This window comes from Myiozetetes cayanensis, unplaced genomic scaffold (assembly GCF_022539395.1).
Source record: "Myiozetetes cayanensis isolate MyiCay16 unplaced genomic scaffold, myiCay2020 scf6-25, whole genome shotgun sequence".
In the NCBI taxonomy this organism is placed as follows: Eukaryota; Metazoa; Chordata; class Aves; order Passeriformes; family Tyrannidae; genus Myiozetetes; species Myiozetetes cayanensis.
In genome coordinates this window covers 12,773,327-12,795,175 of record NW_026087853.1, presented here as the reverse complement: position 1 = coordinate 12,795,175, position 21,849 = coordinate 12,773,327, and the positions used below count along the sequence as shown (strand labels likewise).

Here is a 21,849-nt window from a genome sequence, read left to right as displayed (position 1 = left end):
ATACCTTTCTGAACCTGTCTGGTTCTTCCCAAGATCCAGGAATCTGTTTAAAAAAAAAAAAAAAAAAAGGCAGCATAAAAAAAGAGAAGCATAAATTTAAGATCCCAGTGGAGCCTATAAATGAGTATTCACCTCACAGGGGATGTTTCTTTCGAGTTCATGTTCACCTGGATACAGTGAACCAGCAGGAGATTTTTTTTTAATGAGCTTTCTAATACACCTTAGGCAGAGAGATGACATGTTTTGAGGTTCTTGACTATTTGAATCCGATGAACAGTTCTCCCAGCAATTGCTTTGACTTTACTGACACCTATTGACCACATTTATGCTCACAGAAGGTTTTGGTTAACAAAGTGTAAGTCATTACAGTCAATGGCAAACAATTCTTAGGAATATACTCTTTATTGACAGAGGTTGTGTTTACCTTCCAAGTAGTTCAAAGGATTTGTGTTCTAAACAATCTCTGGATTTGAAGACAAGGTTTCCCAAGGCAGACATTTTTCAAATGCCTCAGATTTTAGGTGTTTGAGTTCAGATACCTTTCAAAGCACTTGCATACAGAAGGTATGCAAACCTGTAAATTCTAATCCTCTGATTATGGTAGTTTGAAGTTGAGCACAAAATGTGAGTAGTTAAGCTAGAAAAGTATTAATTAATAATTATATGTGTTTATGCTAAGAACATGGGAATACCTTTAGCATACCCTGGAACATCTTATATATGGGTATGAATTCTGCTATCCTTAGCATGTCTTATACATAAGAACTCGGTAACTTCTTTAATAATTTGGTTCTTGCACTTAAATACCTCCTCTTTATTTCATTCCAAATCATTAACCCATAAAGACAGTTTCAAAAAGGACTAGGTCCTTCTGTGCACAGTTACTTTGAGTTAGTAACTATTCTGATCAGTCTCACAGCAGGAGACACAAATAATGAACAGCAAATATATTCTTACTGCAGGAACTGTCAAAACAAAAAATCAATAGAGAATGTTGTGTGGAGAAAGGGCAAAAAGATAGAAATTCATGTGCCTAGAACTAGGCATATATCCAAACTATTCCCACACACAAATATCTCTCAGTCCCAAACTTCATCCTTCTTTGACAACAGCCAGTTGTCATTCTGTTTTGAATCTTCCATTCTGAGAAACATTTTGAGCATTGTTTACAAAGGGAAAAAGATAGCACACTACTCCTTTAATTAACATATGCAATGTTGAATTAAGACTAGCAACATGAAGCAACATGAAAGAGTAATGGCAGAGGTCACCAGTGAATTGCAAATTGTCACCTACTGGCAAACTCATGGACTCTTTCAGTTTAGATTTGTAGAGCATCCATCGGTAACGCAGGTCCTCCAGATCCTCAGAATCTCCAGTGACAGAATGAAGGTGAAGAAGATCCTCAAATTGACGCTGACCATCAGGCACATGAGACTGCAGCTCCTGCAGGCAAAGACAAGGTCAGCAGCAACTCAGAATTATAGAAGGCCTCAATTTTTAAACTAGCATTCCAAAAACCAGTGGTACTAAATCAAACTACTGGGTACTCTGGAATAGCACATTTATTTTGTTATTGCTTTTTTTGATCTGGAATGATATCAAAGATTAATCTGCAGGACTCCTGTAGCCTTGGATATTTCTGTTTATTATATTTCTTACAGCTTCCATTGCCATTGCATCTGGCCATACTCAGAGTGAGGCCAAATACCAGACACTGATTTTAATCAGCTTCTTTTAATGAACACCTTTACCATCCCACACTGGAAATTTCCAGTCTGACAGCTAGATGCCAGGTGCTCCCTTGCCTTTTAACACTCTGGCTCTGGCAGACCTTTCTTAGTAGAAGGGATGAAATTTGTCTTATGTTTCTGAGCTTCATCTACTCTAGAGTCTTCTAAAGCAGAGAGTAGAGTGTCTGAATTTTTTGTCTGTTTGTTCTTTGGGGATTTTTTAGGTGTTTGGGGTGGGGGTGGATGGGTGGTCGTTTAGTTGGTGAAGTGGTTTGGGGATTTTTGGTTGTTGCTGTTTGGGTTTGGTTGTTGGTTTTTTTAATTCTGAAAGAACTTGCACCTATTGCAATCTTTGTCTCCCTCTTCACCCCCTGAACACTAACCTCAAGTTTTCTCTGATGTGCCTTAATTTCCTCTGTGGAAGATGGAGTCCCATCAAGAATTTTGGCCAGTTCAATGTTTTCTCCTCGTAGCCACTCTTCGAAGTTGTGTAGGAGCTTCCAGTGGCTGCTTGTGTTTTGCCTTTCTCCCATCTTCTCCTAGGTTACAGAACAATAGCAAAAAAACCCCACCTATACCATTATGTCAGATGTTTCCTCTGAAGGCCTGATTGCAACATCTTAACCTCCAACTTTGTAACCCATAATATCAGATGCAGGCAATAAAATTGTTCTTGTGAAGCTGATATGAAGGCAGATACAGAGTCCCCATCTCACCTGCTTATGGTTGGGATCTACATCTAAAAGACGGAAGGCAGGTCTAGACATCCATCTGCTGTCCGTAAGTGCTCTTTTCTTCTTCTTATCAGCCACTGGTCTATCTAACTGCCATTTTTTGAGAAGACTTAAAAACACAAAACCAGAGACATCAGTGCAGTGGAACATCTAATGATAAGACATTCATATTTTGACTGGGGCTATGGAGGACAGCTCTGGTGAAACAGCACTATTGTTATTATTATACTGTTATTACTATTACTAGAACTATTACTATTACAGTTATTCCCAACATCTTTTGAGCAAAATAAGAGTGAGACAGGAGTGTCTCAAAGCAGCATTTCTAATTCTAACATTTCTAACTGTATTGTTTTGTTTTCTTTTATTCAGGGGAATAAAAGCATTACCTCGACAATACATCTTCCTTTCTAGAAACAGGAGGCACTACAATCAAGCCTTCCTTAATTAAGTAATTTTATTTTTATGCCTATTTTGACACTATATACAAATATAATCACACATGCAGCAAGGTATTAAATTTTAATACAGACTAGCAAATATGAGCAGTAGTTTGACACTGCACAGTGGAGGCAAAATAAATTAAGTCTTTATTTCCCAGCTAAGAGAGGATTTTAGCTCTGCTTATACTTCTGCAGGTTTGCAAAAGGCCCAAGTCCCATTGCAGATATACCCTCCTTGAAGGTATCTCAAGATCAGAAAGCAAGGAGAACAGGAGGTGAGACAGAACAGCAGATGTCACTTAGTTTATGCCCAATTTCCTCCAACATGGAGTGGCAGTACAAAGGTGAGCCAGGTCCTAAGAGTTCACTGCCTACTCCAAGCATGAGATAAAGGCAGATTCAAAGACCCTGGTTCATGGATTCTCTAAAATAGTTTTCTTGAAAGTAACGATTTTCAGTTTACAAACTATTAAATAAAATCTCATCCTGCTTCTGGCATTGTAACATGTCTGTTCACTTTCACAGCACAAAGCATAAGGCATCAAGTGTGTCTGGTCATGTAGCAGTAAAGAGCATCCTGTGGAAGGGACATGAGGAAGATCTACACGAACACTTACCCAGTTGCCATCTCCTTAAGTGATTTCCACGACTCCTTCAGCTGATCCAGCTCTGCCTGGACATGGGCAGTCTCCTCTGGAGAAGAATTCTCCATGACCAGCTGGCCATGAGCTTCCACAAGGTGCAGCTGGATCTCCTTATCTGGAAACTCAGCTAGCCATCTCTGAAACGCACAGCCTTACAATTACTTCTAGGTATCCTGGGTAAAGCAGAGGCTATGTCAGACTGAAGGCCATGTTCAGTCCAGGACTATGCTGGTTCTGTTGGCACTAGCTAGAACATACCTAGCGAGAAAAAAAATATGCTGTGGATTCTTGCAAAGAGCCAGTGCAGGTCAAAAAGCTGATGGCAAAACTTAAAGGGTGCAAGTTGTCAGTGCACCTCCTTCTGTAACCTTCCCATGGGATCTTTTGGTTTCCCATAGGAAGGCAAAAGCTGCCAGCTGAAGTAACCTACCAGAGCGACTCTAGCATGCAAAGTACTGCTATCCAGGGAAAAGCTGGCAGCTTTGGAACAGCTCAGTTCAACAAAGTCTAAGGCTAGCTAAAATAGCAGCAATATTCAATGCATCAATGCGTACATACAGGCAAAGGCAGGCATTGTCCGGGAGATCACCCTGACAGCTCTTTTTAAAACCACCTATCCTTTGATAATATTTTATCCATCTCAACAGTTTTAGCCATTTTTCATTGCTCTTGTCTTTTACCTAGCTCCACACCCCACAACAGAGGGCAAAGCAGGGAGGCAGCAGCAACCAATAGTTATCACAGGAGGAACAAACCATCATTACTGTCCCAAACGAGGAAATCCTCACTAGAAAGCCCAACCCTTAATGTCTGAATGCTGCAAAGTGAATAATTAACATCTTAAATTAAGATGCCTCTCTCACCTCAAGGTCTTCTACCCTGCCCTCGATGTTCTGCTCTCCATCAGCGTCCTGGTAGGAATCAATCTTCTCCGTGGTTACTGCGATCCACTGCTGGAGGTCTGACAGTTTGTCATTATATGCCCAGTGCTTCTGAACATGATCCTCACTCTGCTGTATCATCACCTATAAATGATAAAAATATGTCAGCAACTAAAGACAGACAAAAAGAAGAGTCTTTACTGGGTCTGACACTATGATGGGCACAGAATCTCATGGGTGAAAAGGAAAAAAACAGCTGGTAATGAGAGACAAAAACCTGTCCTTTGGCATCAGTGGTGAGGAAAACACCTTTCAAGCTCCTGCAGGCCTGAATTCAACCACACGGGGGGGCATTAAGAACTACAATAGCTCCATTCCTTCTCAGATGAAACAGATATATAGAATATATGCATGTTTGGGTTTTTTGTACCCCAGTCAGTATCAAATGCATCTTAGACTCCCTGAATCAGAAATGACTGCACAGCCTTTTCTGGCAAAAGGCCAGTTCAGTGATAAATGGGATTATTCAGATTGAAACTAGAATTCCACAGTGCATATTTGGGTAGCACTTAAACATATGTAATTTTATAGTGAATTGTATAACTAAGGTAATTTAATAAGCTCTTCTTCTGAGACTGCTTAGAAGGTCAGTTTATAGCTATGTTTACAAGCTACAAATTGTCTCAGGACAAAACAAGTGTTTATGCAATTGTAGCACTTTTCTCTCATCAACTCTTAGGTCGCAAAGCTATAAAAAAATCAAACACTTTGGTACAAAACCCTATCCAGGAATCTGTGCAGTACAAGCACCACCATGATAATATAACTATGAGGTGCTTTGGTTAGAAGTCTCAGGCCTGCTTCAGAAATAATTTATAGAGCCATAAAATCTGTGTGCATGGTATCCTATCCCAAAGGCAAATCACGTGACAGATGATCAGGGAATCCTGGAAGAGTTACCAAAGTCATAAGAATTCAGTGCCTTCTTCCCCTGAAATGAAAGTATCTGTCAGTCAAAGCATTTAATGTCCTATGCTCAAAGATTTTTAAAATATTTTAAAATAGTGGCAACTGACAACTCCTCAGGCAACCAGAACTCTTGTTTATGTTACCTCCAGTGATCTTTTCAGGGCCTGAAAGTCAGATGAAAGTTGGTTCATTTCATGCCTGTGTGTGGTATTTGACTGAACAAGCTTCTCTACCTCCTCCATGTGAATCGCAAGTTCTGCCAAGTCATCTTGGATCATCTGCAGAGGAAAAGATAGATTCTATATGGGTATTGTGCTAGATATGGCATGGACCTCCAAAACATAAACCCCACAAAACATATACTAAAGGTGGCTTCATTTGACAGTGTGAGGATAAAAAAACCCAGCAGCAATCACTGCAATTAAGAAAATTAGTTGTTTTGGTGTCAGTAAATGTTTCTCAAAAAAGTGGTTGGATGTCCTTACATGTTTTCAGCAGATAATAAAGAAGTTAAGTTGCTGAGAAGCTGCCAAAGGATACACAGTATAACCAGCTAAGTACTACAAAGAGCCATGGTGATAACAGCCCTGGGGTCACCAAGGACGAAGTGACACAGTATCTCTGGATCACCACAACTCACCATGGCAGAGTCACCCCTCCTCTCTTCCCCTCCTGCTCTTCTCTCCTCTCTCCCAGGTATGGAATCCCACTGCATGCCTTGAACTGGCTCTGCATCTTGGACCCTTCACTGAGCCAGTTCAAAACACTAACCAAAAGGAAAATTATGATTTTTTTTTGCTGTTGATTATTTTTGTTCTTATCTTGGTCAGATGAATCAGTCCATGGAGTAAGTCCAGCATTTGTCAAAGTTGTGACAAGGTAAAGAGCAGAAAGGGGGGTGATGCAAAAGGAGGCGGAACAATAGGAACTCTTCTGGAGGAAGTTAGATTGGTTCAGGTTATCTTGTGCAGTTTCACTCTCAGTGGAAAGTATCACCATACATTTTCTTTAGCAATAAAACTAGCCCAAGAAAGTGTGCTACTAACAGCTTCCAGCTGCTTGTTCCTTCCCTCAAGTTCAGTTTGCCAGTGCTTCATCTACCTTGCTTTAATTTCATTTACTCCATGATATAAACCAGACCAAATGAAATTATCTAACACACAATCAATTGAAGCAACAGGTACTGAATTCCTAATGCTAATAAAATATGACAATATAAACAAACAAGACTGCAATTAGTTGAGGATCACATAGACAAACAAGACTGTAATATACCTGGAGTCTCTGGAGCTGTGTCTTTTTACCCAAGAGGTCAGGTCGTGATTCCTTCTCTAGATCTAATTTGGCTTTGATGGCAGATAATTTCTTCTGCAAGGGTGCAAAACCAGCATCAAAGTTCTTATGCTGCAATATCAAATTCTAAGAGGAGAAAGAAGAAAATAGATCCAGAACTCAACACATATCCCTTGGCGTTATCTTTTGTCGATGTCCACCTCATGTTCAGAACAAACACCAAGCTACACTACGCAACAGACAACATATTTATTTGAATATTTGATCAATCCAGAAAAAGGGATTGGGCTGGTTAGTACTAAATTTATATCTGTAAAACTGGCTTAGTAAAGAATTGACCATTGTCTTTGTCACAGGCAAAGACAGTATATGGGTTTTGTAGTTCACCTGGAGTTTGCTCTTGCTTTGCAGCAGACTTTTGTGTAGAATTTCTCTCTCTTTTGAAGCTTCAGCTACTTCTTGAAGGAAAGACTCTGCTTTTTCCTCACCGAGGACATTGTTTAGCAAATCTTTCTTCAGCTGTAATGTCATGAACTTCTCTTTGAACTGGGAGCTTTCAACTAGAGCAGCCTAAAGGAGAAAAATCCTTCTAGTGAAATCTTACACAAAAAAATAAAAATAAAATAAAAACCATATAATCATTATTCTCACACAAGTCACACAACCAAAGCAGTATGACAAAGTCAAGTAAAAAGAGCATGCTGGGCCAACAAGGGGTAACAGAAGGTACCTGGACAGTGCCCAGTTAAAGGAAAAGTCTTCCTGATAATGTTAGAGGCACCAGGGCTGCATCCATTTTGTGAACAGAAATAGAGGAAAGCTGTACTATGGAAAGAGTTGTCTGTGCAGAGGAGAGGCCTAAACAACCAACAGAAAGGACAGCTTGAATGCTCATCCTGAGGATAAATTCCATCCCTGTTCACAGACACATTTAGTCTGAAGATCACAGGGATGACAAAATAACAAACACACCTTGCTGGGCACATGCAGAAATCGTGGATTATAATCCCATGACTATATCACTACACAGTTTTTAACAGAGTCTACAGACTTCCCATCTGGGGAGATCTGGCCTAATGCTAAACAATATTGTCATCACTGTCAAAGATATCTAACACTTTAATGCAGCCTACTCAGCTGACAAATCCAGATAAACAAATGGAGGGCAGAAAGTAAGACAACGTGCTACAGCCAGAACTAACTAAAGACCTCCATCTGTACTGTGGGTTTTCCTGCCATACTGGAAAGACCCTTCCAGCTGCAGCTGACTGGCAGCTCTGTGCAGGCTTGGTCAAACACAAACCAAGTATCCTTTCTGAACTTAGTAACAGGTTTGCTACCTCAATGTGAGCCAGTGCTGGCTCTGGAGTCTCCAGGAGCATCTGGACCGATGGCTTCCACTGTTCAAAATTTTGCAGAGGATTTTGGAAGAGTCTTCCCAGTTGAGTTTCTGTATCAGTGCTCATTTTAGAAGTCTTGCCTTTTACACTGCAAGGATAAAGTGACAACCGAGAGAAGGATTATGAAGAAATCCAAGCCCAAACATCCTATTCACCAAGGCATGAATTAACACAATACTCGGGTGTAAACCACACCCAACACAAAAGCCTCAGTCTTTTTTACTGTCTGCGCCTGGTGTTGCACACCAACAGCTGCTCTGTCAGTCAAAGACATCTGACAAAACTTTATTTAGATACCGTAAGACACATTTGTCTCTTGTGCAACTGTGTATCAGGAATTACACTTTGCCTTTCTAGTAGCCAGCAGTCTACCCTTGTATTTGATCGTTCTTGGCTGCTATCACCAGGGTGATGTAACAAATCATATTATTGGAGCAGTCAAACTTACTGAGGGAAGGAACAAGCTAAGAGGGTCAGAAAGTAACTGCAGTTGCCTGTATTGTTTTACATATTACAGAGTCTTTGTTCCTTTAAAAAAATTACATTAAGAAGTCTTTGATCAACCTATGTTACCCACAAAAATGTGAAAAATACATTTTTATTTCAGACACTTTTTAAAATTTTGCAGAACCACTTGAACTTATATTAATACATATAATAGGTGATTCTGATTAAAGCTCTGTATTTATGAATATGTACCCACATATATGCACAGCTATATTAAGTGTGTGTATATATATTGAAAAAAAGTTAAAATCAGCAAGCATTCAATAAATATCCAGGCTTCTCTTTAAAGGCTTATCCAAGACACGGTTGAGTAACAAGGCCCAGCAGTGACACACCCTGTGCAGCTGCCTCCTGTTTTTCTCAGTTTTCCTGACCTCCCAGACTGCAGAATCCTGTCTGAAATGACAAAACACAGCCCAAACTCTATATTCATATGGGAACAGTATCCTGCAAACTCACAAGACAGGCAGGTGAGAGCAGTGCCAATCAGGATCAATACTGCCTTTCTATAAAAACAGAAACAAAAATCTTACCTGTGTCACTGGGACATGACGGAGCTAAACAAAGGCAAGATTGCAGAGGCCAAAAGCTCCGCAAATAGAAAGTCTCGACTTTACACGTCCTCTGCCATTTGCTCTGCTGCCCCTGCCAGGCTCAGTGTGAAGCTGCCAGACTTCCCAAAGAAGCTTTGGAGAGAAGCTGGCAAAAGAGCAGCTGCCATTTTCTACTAAGAGACAAGTCCCCTGCCTTCTCTGCTCCTCTTTGTTAGTTTTTAAACTGAAATCCTTTACCTTAATGACCTAGAACCCTTTCAGCAGGACAGCATACTGCGCACTGGACAGAGGGAAATAAGCTTGGATACAGGAAAAGAACTGACCTTTTTTTTTCCCCTTAAAAAAAAAGATCCTTTCTTCTAGTTTGCAAATTTGCTGCAGCTTCTTTACTTCCTGATTCCAGGCAGCCTGGAAACGGAAACACTGAAGTCTGGGGAGAGGCTAAACTTGCAGAGTTTCCAACCCAAGGCAAGTTGAAAACAGGAACGTGCACATAAGCTGCCAGGAGAAGGAGAATAAGCTCTGCCAAATAATTCCTAAGGCTGATGAGTCACCACAACAAACTCAACAAGGGAGGGCCATAATTCTTCTGAACCGTTTACTACCACAGCTCCTGTCCTGATTTTCTAGTTGCTGTCATGAAAGACAAGCAAAATACATAAATTATTATTATAAAATGCTAATCAGATCAAATTAGCTGCCAACAATCTAATTTTCTTCAAACCATACACAACTTTAATGAGGCAAGATCACTGCTTGAAAATGACCAGCAGCCTACAGCTCCTAGCAAACGGCTGAAATTACAGCTTTACTGAAACACAGAGGCGGATGTAATTAGCAAAGGCTTTTCATTTCTACCCATCACGTACAACTGGATGGCATATCACTTTTTTCTTAGGCCCCTGTCAATCCCTTCAATGTCTGAGAGAAGACTCCCCCCATCCCCAACCCATAATCAGACTTCCCAGTACCTTTGATACTGCTGTATTGCAGAGACAACGCTCTCAGCGTGTGGCTGCACATCTTGGGAAAACCGTAGCAGTTCCTTAAGCTCAGCCTTCAGCCTCTCAACCTTCGACTCTTCTGCAGATAGAGCAGCTCTTGTTGCCTTAGTCATAAAAATAATGAACAAATTACACCTTAAGTAGTGTCTGGCACATGAAATGAAGAAGTAAGGCTGTCTCTCAGGGTATGTACAAGTCCCCTTTCAGTGTTGTTTTTTTTCCTAGTGGTAAGGAATGTGTGGACTTTGCTAAGACAGAAAACATTATCAGGAACAGTTTTGTTCCAGCAGGCTCTCTCCTCTCCTCTCCTCACACTGCCCAGACTCTGCATCTGATCTGCAGGGTTCACTGTTTAAACAGAGGGAATCACAAGCAGGCCCAGTTTCAGTTTGCTGACTGTAGTACATAACATGAGATGCATTTTTGGAGCAGTCTTAACAGCATCTATTTGCATGAACAGATTCTTCTGAAAGACTCACATATGCAGAATGTTAATTCTAGGGTGACTCAGGGAAACAAAACAGCTAAAACTCATGCAAATGGAGCTGGATTGAACCAGTCCAGATTTTGTGGATCCTTTTTGCATATACTTTTCCCAGCTAGTCCTGCTGAATTCTAGACACACAAACAGCAATGAAAGGCATTTTGAGAACAGATAATAAATGCAAAACCAGCTCCTTGAGAGGAAATGACTTGTAAAGATTCTTAGCTACTTTATGTGTGATGAATTTTTTTGCACTCATTTTTTGCAACAGATTGATTTTGGTGTAAATACTGGATTGTTGCAATCTTGGGACTTCTTAGTCATGATGATAAGTCTGCCAGTAAAGGAATACAGATACCCATCTTATACAGATGAAGGATATAATGTAGAAATGGTCTTATCAAATACCTCAGAAATGTGTTTATTTATGTCTGTGCATGTTTGTATGTATTTATATATACAGTGAGGCATTAATTTCCTTCTTTTTAAGTGGAACAAATTGTGTTGTTTGCTCTGTATTATGCTGTTTTTGCATATGGTCCCTTTGAACTCTAGACACAAACCTCAACACATCCTCCAACCCTGCTCCCTCTGTGCAGCATGAGATGAAGGTTGGGGCAGTTGATTCCACTGTTGTTAAGTCACATTTTCCTCAGCCTGTTTCATGAACACTCATACTCCTTCCTTACCACCTTTAACCAATGGGACAGGCACCTGTTGAATATGACTATAAATGCTCAGTCTACGGTTGCGCTTGATCCTCTGAACGAAGGGTAACAACTTACATTGCATTTTCTCCACAGAGCTACAAGCTCATCTTCAGTCTTTTCCCCTTCCCCAGGGTCCAAGTCATTTTCTAGTCTCTGTAGATCTTTTCTCAGCTCCTGGATGTCTGCTTCTAATTGTCTGGCTTGGTACTCATAGGCACTTTCTGACTGCTGGATCTTGAGCAATCTCTCCTCCTCCTCACTACTTAGCACTTTCAACTTCTCCAAGGCTTTTCTTAGCTTTTCAAGTTCATCCTTCAATCTTGCAGCTCCGAGTGGAGAGGTATTCTCAATCACCTCTGCACACTGATTTTCAAGGTGCTTCCATTTTTTTCCACCACTCCTAATGTTTTTTGCAATTTCCTGCAAAAATAAGTTACATAAAGATTATCTGCAGGAATGAGAAGTTGGGGAAAAAGGAAAGCAGTAGGAAAAAAGACCACTTCTCCTGGTTATATGTATTTTGTTCTTCATTTCTTATTTCAAAATATATCTTTTTTCAAGTGACCAGAAGCCAAGATTGATCATTTGACTGACTTCTGAGTAATAATAACTGCCATGATTCTGAAAATTTTGGCTTGACTTTCATAAATGCTTGTCACCTGAGGTCCCTGACAAAGAAAACAGGAGCTGCAGACACTAGAGAAATATTAATAGTTAGAGATTTTTAAGCTAAACAGTTGAAGCAGTGGTACCAAAATAATGGATATTGTTCTCAAAACTGGTATTTTCATCACCAGCTCTAAACTCTCAAAACCTGTGAACTTTTAGGGTCTATTTGGATCATGTTTACCAAATACTATTTATTTAAACAAGTTTAGAGGAAAATATTTTCAAAGAATCACATAACTGTAGGAGATCAGGTTTTAGAAAAACCAAACAGACCACTTTGTGACTCATGCTACAGCTGGGAGAACCATATGTACCACAAGTTTTAGGACCTGATACAACTCTTCTGCCCTAGCCCATGTTAAAATCACCATCTTATTTAGTTCATGTAATTCTTTTCTCAAGTACACCCTTGTGCGGTTCAAGCAACACATACAGTCATGACAAACACACAATCCTAACTCCTTGTTAGAGTTATATTGTTCAAGGACCTTCAGTGCCTTTAACTTGTCCTCTGTTGAAGCCTTGGTTGCTTCTCCAATGCAGCAGTTTAATCTTTCTGTCACCCCATTCAGCCACGATTGAAACTGGTTGACATTGGCGCTGTACTGCTCATGTTCCTTGGTTATCGTTTCAAGCAGTTTCACTCTGTTCTGTAACAAGAGACATCATAAGTGGTGAGGACAGTGCTTATCTGGCTCTTTTTCCTTTACATTGTAACCCAGAACTTATAAACAAGAGTACCTTTCCTTGAGTCCCGATAACACTTGGCCTCCACAGGAATTCAAAGTTCGCCTCGAGAAATAGACTACAAAAACACGTAAGGGCTTGTCCCTATTTGTGTTGTGCTGCGGGCTCTCAATGTCTAGTCTCTGAGAAGACACACTGCAAGGTCCTCTCAAACGAATTTTTGGCCTCTCCTACCCAACATATCTTATTATCTCATTAGAGAAAGAGATGGAAGTTTGTTTCTGGTTTTTACTTTGGGAGACAAGCACTTGTATTTCCCTTGTTGGTTAAAAAATAGAGATGAGCACACAACAGATTGATTTTCCTTATCTCTCAAAATGAAAATAAGAGAGATTGTACTATGGGGCATGCAAATTGTTTTAAAGTGTTCATTATTTAACCAGGCTGGCACAGAAAATGACCATCACCTTCAATCGTGTAGTCCAGGCACGCTCACACTTACTCACTTAGCAGGTTACAAACTACTCTGTGGTGGTATCACTGACTCTGGAAGCAACTTCAAGCCTATGGAAAGCAGGCTTCATTTTCCAAGTTACTGTGTGTGCACCCTATTATCAGCAGTTCCTGAATTTACAGGGGCCTGCACATCAAAGATTGCTCCCTGCTGATCCAGTCTGGCACTCCTCACAAGAAGACAGAGTCACGTTTGCTCAGACTAGACTTGTTTACCAGCTGAAGTTCAAGCCTTTTTGATTTTGACATGAATCACAAGGAATCCTGCTCTGTTGTTTCACTAGTAGAATATCCAACTTAAGTATTATTTTCTGGAAGATCGGATTGATTTTGTCTTGCCCTTCACCAGTTGGCATAGATCGCAATTGAGCTACACCACGGGTACATTAGGAAAAAAGAACTCTTTCCTTGTGCAATCCATTAGAGCCTGCAGCACCCTTGAAAGGCTTTGCTGTCGCAGACAATGGGACAAGTTTCATTTTGTGTAATATAGGACACATCACTTGCCTCTGAGCAGAGCTCCCTCGCAGCTGCCCTCCAGAGAGAGGAGCAGAGTGACAGCTGCAATGGTGGGCAGAGCTGCGAAGTCCCCTCTGCATTTCCCTTGTGTCTATGACGCTCTGGACATGTCCCCACACCTCTCAACCTGACTGAGGTGGCAGTGAGCCATCACCACTCTGTCAGCCTATTCTCCAGCCAGGAAAACAGGAGGATGGCATAACCATCAGTCACCATAGGATCTCCCATGTGCTGAGGGTTTTGGTCACTCTGGGACTTTGCTGTTCACCCTTGGGACAGGTTGAGCCCATGGTACAGTACAAAGCCACCACTCTGCAAGGGGCACAACACTGGTGTCTGTGCTGCCACTGCAGTCTCTGGTGACTTGTGCAAATGACAAGTAATTCCCCTAAAGTTAGCTGACTCACTGTGTGACAAAAGAGTGACAGCTAAGGGACAACTGCTTCCCATGGAGGATGAAATGCTGCACCACCCATACATGGATTTGGATGAGTCCAAAAGGCAGAATTATGGTTAATTTGTTGCACTGATAGAAGCTCTGAAGGGTGTAAATCAGAATAACAAAGGGTAGATATTAAGCTCAAAAATCTTATGCTAATACATAGGGGGGTTAAAAGGAAGTCAAAATGACCCACCCTTGGCCAAGGCTGTTCAGCCAAAACAAAGCAGTTCACAATTTGGGTGTACTGCTGGTCCATGAGATGCCATGGATCTGGACAGACTGCAAGTTGTCAGACAAAAGGCTTGCAAAGAGGTGGCTGAGTCAGTCCCCCAAGAGGTTAAGCAGAAAAACTTTCCAATGATGGAAAATATGGTATCACTTGCTCCTATTAGGTTAGCTGTTCCAGGAGCAGGACTGTGAAACTCAACGTCCACATGCACTAGGTTAACATGAGGAGACATTATGAAGGACTTGGCCCTGGAAAGAGTGAAAGCACCGAGAGGAAAAGAATGGGTTTACCACGGGCTGCAGAGAAAGAAATGTGTCTGAGCAGGATATGCCCAGCCCTGGGTACTCAAGGAAGGTGGATAAAGGCATAAGGAAATCGTCTCCCCTCAGATCCCCTTACAGTCAGCAAAAGCAAATGAGCCTCCTCCAGAAGGCAATCTAGACCACATAAAGGAAGTTCCTGTTTTAAACTCTGTGGTTTCTCAAGTAAAGTACAGAAAGCTCCTGTAGCCTTTCCTGGTGCTTTTAGTCTTAGCTCTAGGGCACCTGAGCAAACCCATTATAACTATCTAGGTTTCAGTTAACAGAGACAACATGGGTTGAAATTAATTTGTTGTGCTCAGAAATATTTTATATATTTGCCTAAATATCAACATACTGTATATCAACTTTTCTTACCATCTTCAGACACCATTTACACTAAAACCCACAGTCATCTGCCTCTGCATATGGTAAATTACTGGGCAAGGGAAAGCACAGAGGAAACGGCTTCCACATCTAAAAATATTCCCATCAATGCAATTAAAAGAAAAGTATGTGCTTTTAAAATTTGGAAATATTAAGAACACATGTTAGTACTAAGAAAAAAAAACCAAACAACAAAAAAAACACCCACCATTTGCTCATACCAGAGAAACAATATCACAGACAAACTATTTAATAAACACTGACCAAAAGCCTGCCTTCTGATAGAGTTGGACAACTGCACAGGATCTAAAAATGCTCCTCAAACACAAGTGTAATCTACAAACACCAGCGAGCCTCCTCTGGGAGGCAGCTCAGGCATTCAGCTAGCATGTACATCATGTGAGGGGCGGGGGCAATCTCCTTACAGCTCTGCATCTCTTTCATTCATTCTTCCCGCCTATTAGAAGAGATGTCAGGGTTTCTCTAACTAGTGTTATACTTTCCAACACGATTCCCAAGGTGCCTGTAACCTTGGCATTAGATAATGGACTCTGTCTTTACTTTGGTTGAAAAATCCAAGGCTTCACAACTCCCTTTTTTGTTCCATACCTCCTGAAAGAGGGATTTCTTAACTGGATTCTCTCACTCCATCCTTCTAGAAATGTGCTATTTATAACCAAATATGAGTGCCAAAGAAAAGCTTTTTCTCGTGTCTCAGTTGGCTGGAAACATAAAGACATATTTTGTCTAACAACGATGAGCCACTTCCTGATCTCATTTACACCATCATGTATCCAAGTCGGTTAGACAAATCACACTCTGTAAAACCAGTCTCAGACAGGTCAAATTCAGGCTTTGAGTATTCAAATTACTTGATTGAAGGAACAGCCTTATTAAAATAAATAATGACTGTCTCCTGCTTCAAAACCAAAGACAAATCTTGGTTAGGAGGGAGTGAATGAGAATTTTAAATGGCAATCTAGATTGACAACACCTAAATTCCCACAAACCTTATTTGTAAAACCAGTTGCCTTGAAATCAAGATCAACCTTCAAAAATAAATAATCAATGTAGAGGCTAAAGTCTGTTGATGGCTTCTCTGTGGAAGCTGCAGTTACAGAACTTCAAAATATACTCTAGATTTTGGAGAGACATTAGCAGGAATTGTATCTTTATGGCAAAAAAAATCTGAATTTCATGCTCGAAAAAGGTGTCAGCTCAGAATTTTTTTGTTGTTTAGAGGTTTGGGGTATTTTTCATTAAAAATATCTGTAGAGGGGGAAATGGCATGAGTATCCCAATGTTGTTCTTCCAGTGTGATCTGAAGTTAACTTTGTATGACAGCACCCAGGAAGGGAAAGCATACATCTCTGTCAGGCTCCAGTTCTAGACTCAGGTGTACGAATAAATAGAAGGCAGAATTATAACAGAGGCAGATAGCAGAACTAATGTAATGAAAATTATTTGTATTTGCATCAGGTAACTCTAGACTACGAAATCCTGGAAGCCACTGTGCGACAAAAAACAGGTTTTAATTTCTGTGTTTGAGATATATGTCTATACATATATTTAAAATATACCTTTAAGTCTTTCTATTGATTTGTTAGTAAGAAACTGAATTCCTCTACCCACTCACAGATGTCTGCCCCTTAGCCATACCACATGGTCTAGTCCTACCTTTACCTGAGTTTTAGAAGTGAAAAGTATGAGCCTTTTCTGAAATCTTCACTCAGGAATAGGGTCAAAGGAAATCACTGGTACTGAAAGATTAAGTAAAATGTCTTATACCAGCCTATCTAATGACTGTTCAAACTGGAAGATTAGCATCAGGCAAGAACTAGTATCTGTGTGCATGAAAATCCTTCAGATACTGGAAATGGCTAGCTGAGCAAAGCATTGGGCCACAGCTGACTCCCAGCTCCATGTCTCCCAGTTCTGCAGGCAGGGAGTGCAGCTCTGGATCGGGGTGAATGTTACTTCCTCCAACAAGGGTGCGTGTATGTAATATTCCCTGGCTCCAGGAATGGGTACTTTGCATCTGGTTATACAAAAATCACTAATGTGCTGAAAGATGAGGAACAATTCAAACTTTATACAGAGACGGCCTAAAGCAACATTTACTAGGACACAGCAAGCATCTTGCAGTTACTTTCCAACATACTGTATGGCACTGTGTAAGAGCATCCCAATTAACAGCTCATCTTGGAACTTGACAACTGTTGCAAACAGTCGAGACTGAAAGAACAGGAATCCTTGGCTTTGTTTCCTTTTGCTGTTCTACCAAGCACCACCACTGAAGGAGCAGATAGCAAACAACACTCTATGGTGAAATGTATAAATACTGCTGTGATTTGAGCACCTCCCACTCTTTGTAAGTGTACCTGAGCTTCTTGTCTGATTCCTTCATATTCCACTCTCATTTTCTTCTGAGCATCCTCATCAACACTGGTGTCACCTATCCTGCTGAACAAGGAAGCAGCTTCCTCTAGCAGCCTTTCCAGCAGGACCGACTGATTTAAGACATCATTCAGCAGAACCTGAGCATGGCTCAGCTGCCACTGCTTCTCCTTTAAGCCAAGCTGCAACTCAATGTCAGGCTCCAAGGTCACCCTCATGTTGCGAATCCATGTGTAAAACTCATCTTCGGCTTTCAGGTACTCGCTCCAGTGCAGCCAGACCCACTCAATACGGCTGTTGGGAGAGCAGGAGAGATGAGTTAGATCAAATGAAGATGGGAGCAGTGGAGACCAACAAGCTCATAAGGCCTTCAAAGCAATGGACAAGGTTCTCAGCAATTTTAAGCTGCTCTGATTTCACAGGATCTGGATTCACTTCCCAGGCCTTCCCTCCTTTGGGGAGGAAATACTTTATGCAAGGTCCCTGTGCCTGACCAAACTCCTTAAACCAGACGATGAGGTGTTTGGGCCAGGCTGTGAAGGCAGAGCATTGAGGTGCCACTGACCCTCTCTCCCCACACAGTCCCCAAAATGTTCATGGGTCTGGGATTATTAGCAGGGATTTCTATCTACAATCCAGGTAGAAGAGAGAGGCAGGAAGTGTTTTAAGAAAGCACGGGATGAGACAACTGCCTCAGCACACCAAAGAGTATGTTTGTCTTACCTGTGACAATGGGTAATGTATATGGCTGTCTCTTCCCACAAGGCTTTAATGTCTCTCAGTTTAGATAGTACCTCATGCTTCTTATCCTCACTGATGCTGCGAAGAGCAGCGTCTGCCTTCACAAGAATCAAGTCCATTTTCAAGCTGCCTTCTGGTTCCAGTGCACGTATTTTCTATGAGAAAAACAAATGATAACTGAAAGCGTGAAAAGAAAGCAAGCATAATTGATGAAATGTAAACTTTGGTTTTACCCAGGAATCATGAACTCATTGAATTGTTTAGGTTGGAAAAGACCCCTAAGATCATTAAGTCCAATCGCTAACCTAACACTAGGGTGGGATGGAAATGTTTCTATACAACACTGACAATTAACACTTCTCACCTGACTCCCTGCTGCAAAGCTTCTTCTGAAAGAAAAATATCAGCTTTTCCTCAGACTTGTTTATTCTTAAACATTCTAAAGAAATGAATTTAAAGCCACAAAAGCAGTTGAAAAGCATTTAAGTTAGCTAGAAAAAACATACAATATTCTATGAAATGCCTATGGCTGTGTTTCCACTGCTGTTAGAAATTATAGCACTGTTGCCACATGCCAGCTGTTCCTCCCCCCCTGCCAAAGCACGTAGAGCCAATCTCCACAGGGTACACTGTAACATTTCAATTTTAAGGCCTAATACAAGAAATCATAAAGCATATTAAAAAGGCTTCCTAGTCCAAATAAAAGTTGGCTTAGAAAACAAGCCAGGAGAAATTAACTAGTGGAATTTTCTGCCTGCTACCAAGTTTTACTTTGACCCTAAATTGCTAAATTACAAGTTGGTGAAAATGTGCATCTTGCACAAATAGGAATGCCAGGAACTGAAACTGAGTCATCTAATTTAAAGACTGTCTTCCTCTATCCAGAAATGGAAAAAAAAGAACAAGTTCTGTTCAATATAACAGATTAATTATGCTCCAATTTGGATGTCAGCTTTCAACATCACGGTATCCAAACTTCTGATACCATCAGATTAGCTTTTCTTGTATTCTTCCATAAACTCCTGGAAAACTGCAGGCTTTTGAGTTTGAAGGAAAAGGCTTCTATAACAAAAACACTGAGAGTTTCAAAATCAGCAATTACTTCTGGAAAAATGAGACCTATGGGACTTGTTAAAAAAAAATCATGTCAGTTATTGCAAAGGTGAGACCAAATAAAAGACCTTTGGATTTCCAGTCTCACATTCTGGGAAAAGACTGTTCTTTTGGCATGTACACAGCACACCTGCATGTGACGTACAAACAGGTGTTTGGACAATTTATCTACTATGAAAAGTGTGATTAATAGAATCCAGGAAAGCACGGCAAAGGGTAGGGCAAAGAAAGAAAATACAAGCCAGAGCCATCATCCAGCAGGAAAAATTTAAAAGTAAAGCCGTTTTCTAAGCCTGACATTTTTCAAGCAATAGAAAGCAAACAGCAGCCAGAGAGAAAGTAGTGGCTGTACAGTAATTTTTCTTTTTCAAATCTGTTTTCTCCATGATTGCTATCATTGGCTGGCATTTGCATTAACAAATTAACTGAAAATAAACCACAGGAAGGAAGTATGAAAAAAACTGACAAGCCAGATGCAAAAAAGGAATTGAAAATTGATCACTGGATTTGAAAACAGCCAATAGTGAAGCAGCAGGCATATCACAAGGACACATGAGCTGGAGGGGGAAGCCAAGCCCAGGGAGGAGGCAGAACGAAGGAGCAGGAGGTGGTTAAAGCACACACAGGATGAGAAAACAGACACATTTTAACCTTTAGAATGATGAATTTCCAAAGTCTGAATTGAAAAAATCTCCTAACATGACTTTTTGCATGTTACAGGTCTCCTCTAGAGCCCAGAAAAGTCAACAGGCTTTGGTTCTGGCCATATCAAATCACCACAAACCTCTAGACCTTACTTCTTATCTCTGTCACGAATGCACCCCCTTTTCCAAACTACCACTCTTCTATTCAAGTTCCTGTGTTTCTTGCCTGTTTTTTGAGACTACACATTACAGTTTCCCAAACAAAAGGAAAGGGTGACTACAACTTAAGGGCAGAACAATAAAACTATAGATCCAGAGGAAATGCTTCAGATATTCATGACCGACATGCAAGTCTAGCTACCACCTACCACTCCATGAACAGCCTCCATAATACAACAGAGGCAAGATCCATCCTCCAGTAAACCACAGTTAAGTAAAAAGGCTGAAGATGTCACTGCACCATCATGTAAAGTACCTCGTCCTCTATGTATGCCTGCAGGTTTTTTTTAATTGTTAAACTTCAGAAGAGACAGGCCAAATATGAGCAGACACACACACACAAAAGACTTTTGGGTAAATGACAATTGGTAAAGATTTTGCCATTTAAAGAACAGACTAGTTGGGATTAAAGGTAATAAAGGTATAAAAATTAGTTTCAGTGTTAATCACAGAAATATCACCACTCCCTTTAATCATGTAGAGATGGGACAAACAGGAGTGTTTCCTTCTCTGAGATTACAAGATTTAGATAACATCTAATGAGACTGAAGTTAATGAATGCAAAATCACAGTAAGAGAGCAGGTATAATCTGCAACAGGATCTCCGTGAGAAGAGTTATACAAGAGATTAAGTAAAACCAGGAAAAAATGAAAACATTTACCTTTTCATTAGAGAGAAGACAAAGGGGACCAGTAAACCATCTTATTATCAGGGTTTATGAAAAAGGATAAAGGGATTACTCTAGAACAGCCATTACCAGGACACTGCAGTATTTCCCTCTCAGTGCCAGAGTCCTGGAGGAGATGAAACACCAACGTGATCTGATTCTCTTATACTACCTGCTGGTCTTCAGCAAATTACTATGGTAATTGCAAGCAGCAACGAAACTGTTTCAGGTTTGAGCATGCTCATAGAACACTGTAAACATTTTAACCTGCCAAACCCACTGCTAGTCTTGGAAGCCTGTGATATTAAACTGCCATCCTCTTTTTCTATGTCTGTAAACATTTTACAGATGGAAAAAATTAGAAACAATACTGATGTGAACCCATCCATGCAGCAACAATGCTCCAAAAACCAGGGGCAGCTGACAATTTCTTAATGGAAAACTCCAGAGCTCACAGTAATAACGGCTCTAACAACAGCAGCAAGTGACTGCCACCTCTGAATGGTTACGTTACTCTCCCCTTACCTCAGTTTCTCTCAGTCTGGCTTCTAGGGCAAATCGAGGTCCTTTGGTGTTGTCATTGATCCTCAGTCTCTCTTGGATGGCCTTCATCCAAGCTTCTGCATTCTCCACGCTACTGTCAAATTCATCCTGTAGCTGCTGAGTCATCGCATTTGAAGAAGCTGAAAGGGTAAGAACAGGGAGGTAAGTAGCTTTTGGTTAAGACCTAAACAGGAATGCAAGGCAATCTAAAGGAGCAAGGGAGAGAAGCTAATGATGTTTCCTTTTAAACAATAATACCAAAAAATGCAGCAGTATTGCTGTTCAGTTGAGCACGGAGAACACATTCACACTGCAGCTTTCCCAGATGAAAATATACCAGGAAACAAAAAGAAGGTGGGGAATTGTGGGAGGCTCCATCACAGTAAACAGATTTAATTCAGAGCTTTCAAATTAAATTAATTT

The 21,849-nt window shown here is 40.7% G+C and overlaps 1 protein-coding gene and 1 long non-coding RNA gene across 3 annotated transcripts in view; both read right to left on the bottom strand.

The window, feature by feature from the left end:
• LOC126651012 (uncharacterized) overlaps positions 1-21,849 on the bottom strand; it is a 292,912-nt gene that overhangs the window by 135,767 nt on the left and 135,296 nt on the right. The gene's annotated exons all lie outside the window — the stretch shown is intronic.
• The window catches only part of SYNE3 (spectrin repeat containing nuclear envelope family member 3), a 66,866-nt gene that overhangs the window by 23,553 nt on the left and 21,464 nt on the right, over positions 1-21,849 (bottom strand). For both annotated transcript variants that reach the window (XM_050336472.1, XM_050336470.1), the window contains exons 2-17: positions 21,409-21,566; positions 18,222-18,394; positions 17,483-17,792; positions 12,514-12,675; positions 11,432-11,776; positions 10,130-10,266; positions 8,038-8,185; positions 7,085-7,267; positions 6,680-6,823; positions 5,548-5,682; positions 4,418-4,579; positions 3,528-3,691; positions 2,450-2,576; positions 2,117-2,272; positions 1,297-1,446; positions 5-43 (exon numbers count right to left, since the gene is read on the bottom strand). In XM_050336472.1, coding sequence (XP_050192429.1) covers positions 5-43; positions 1,297-1,446; positions 2,117-2,272; positions 2,450-2,576; positions 3,528-3,691; positions 4,418-4,579; positions 5,548-5,682; positions 6,680-6,823; positions 7,085-7,267; positions 8,038-8,185; positions 10,130-10,266; positions 11,432-11,776; positions 12,514-12,675; positions 17,483-17,792; positions 18,222-18,394; positions 21,409-21,552 — 2,679 coding nt within the window. In that variant the 5' untranslated portion in view covers positions 21,553-21,566. The remainder of the gene's footprint in view (positions 1-4; positions 44-1,296; positions 1,447-2,116; positions 2,273-2,449; positions 2,577-3,527; positions 3,692-4,417; positions 4,580-5,547; positions 5,683-6,679; positions 6,824-7,084; positions 7,268-8,037; positions 8,186-10,129; positions 10,267-11,431; positions 11,777-12,513; positions 12,676-17,482; positions 17,793-18,221; positions 18,395-21,408; positions 21,567-21,849) is intronic.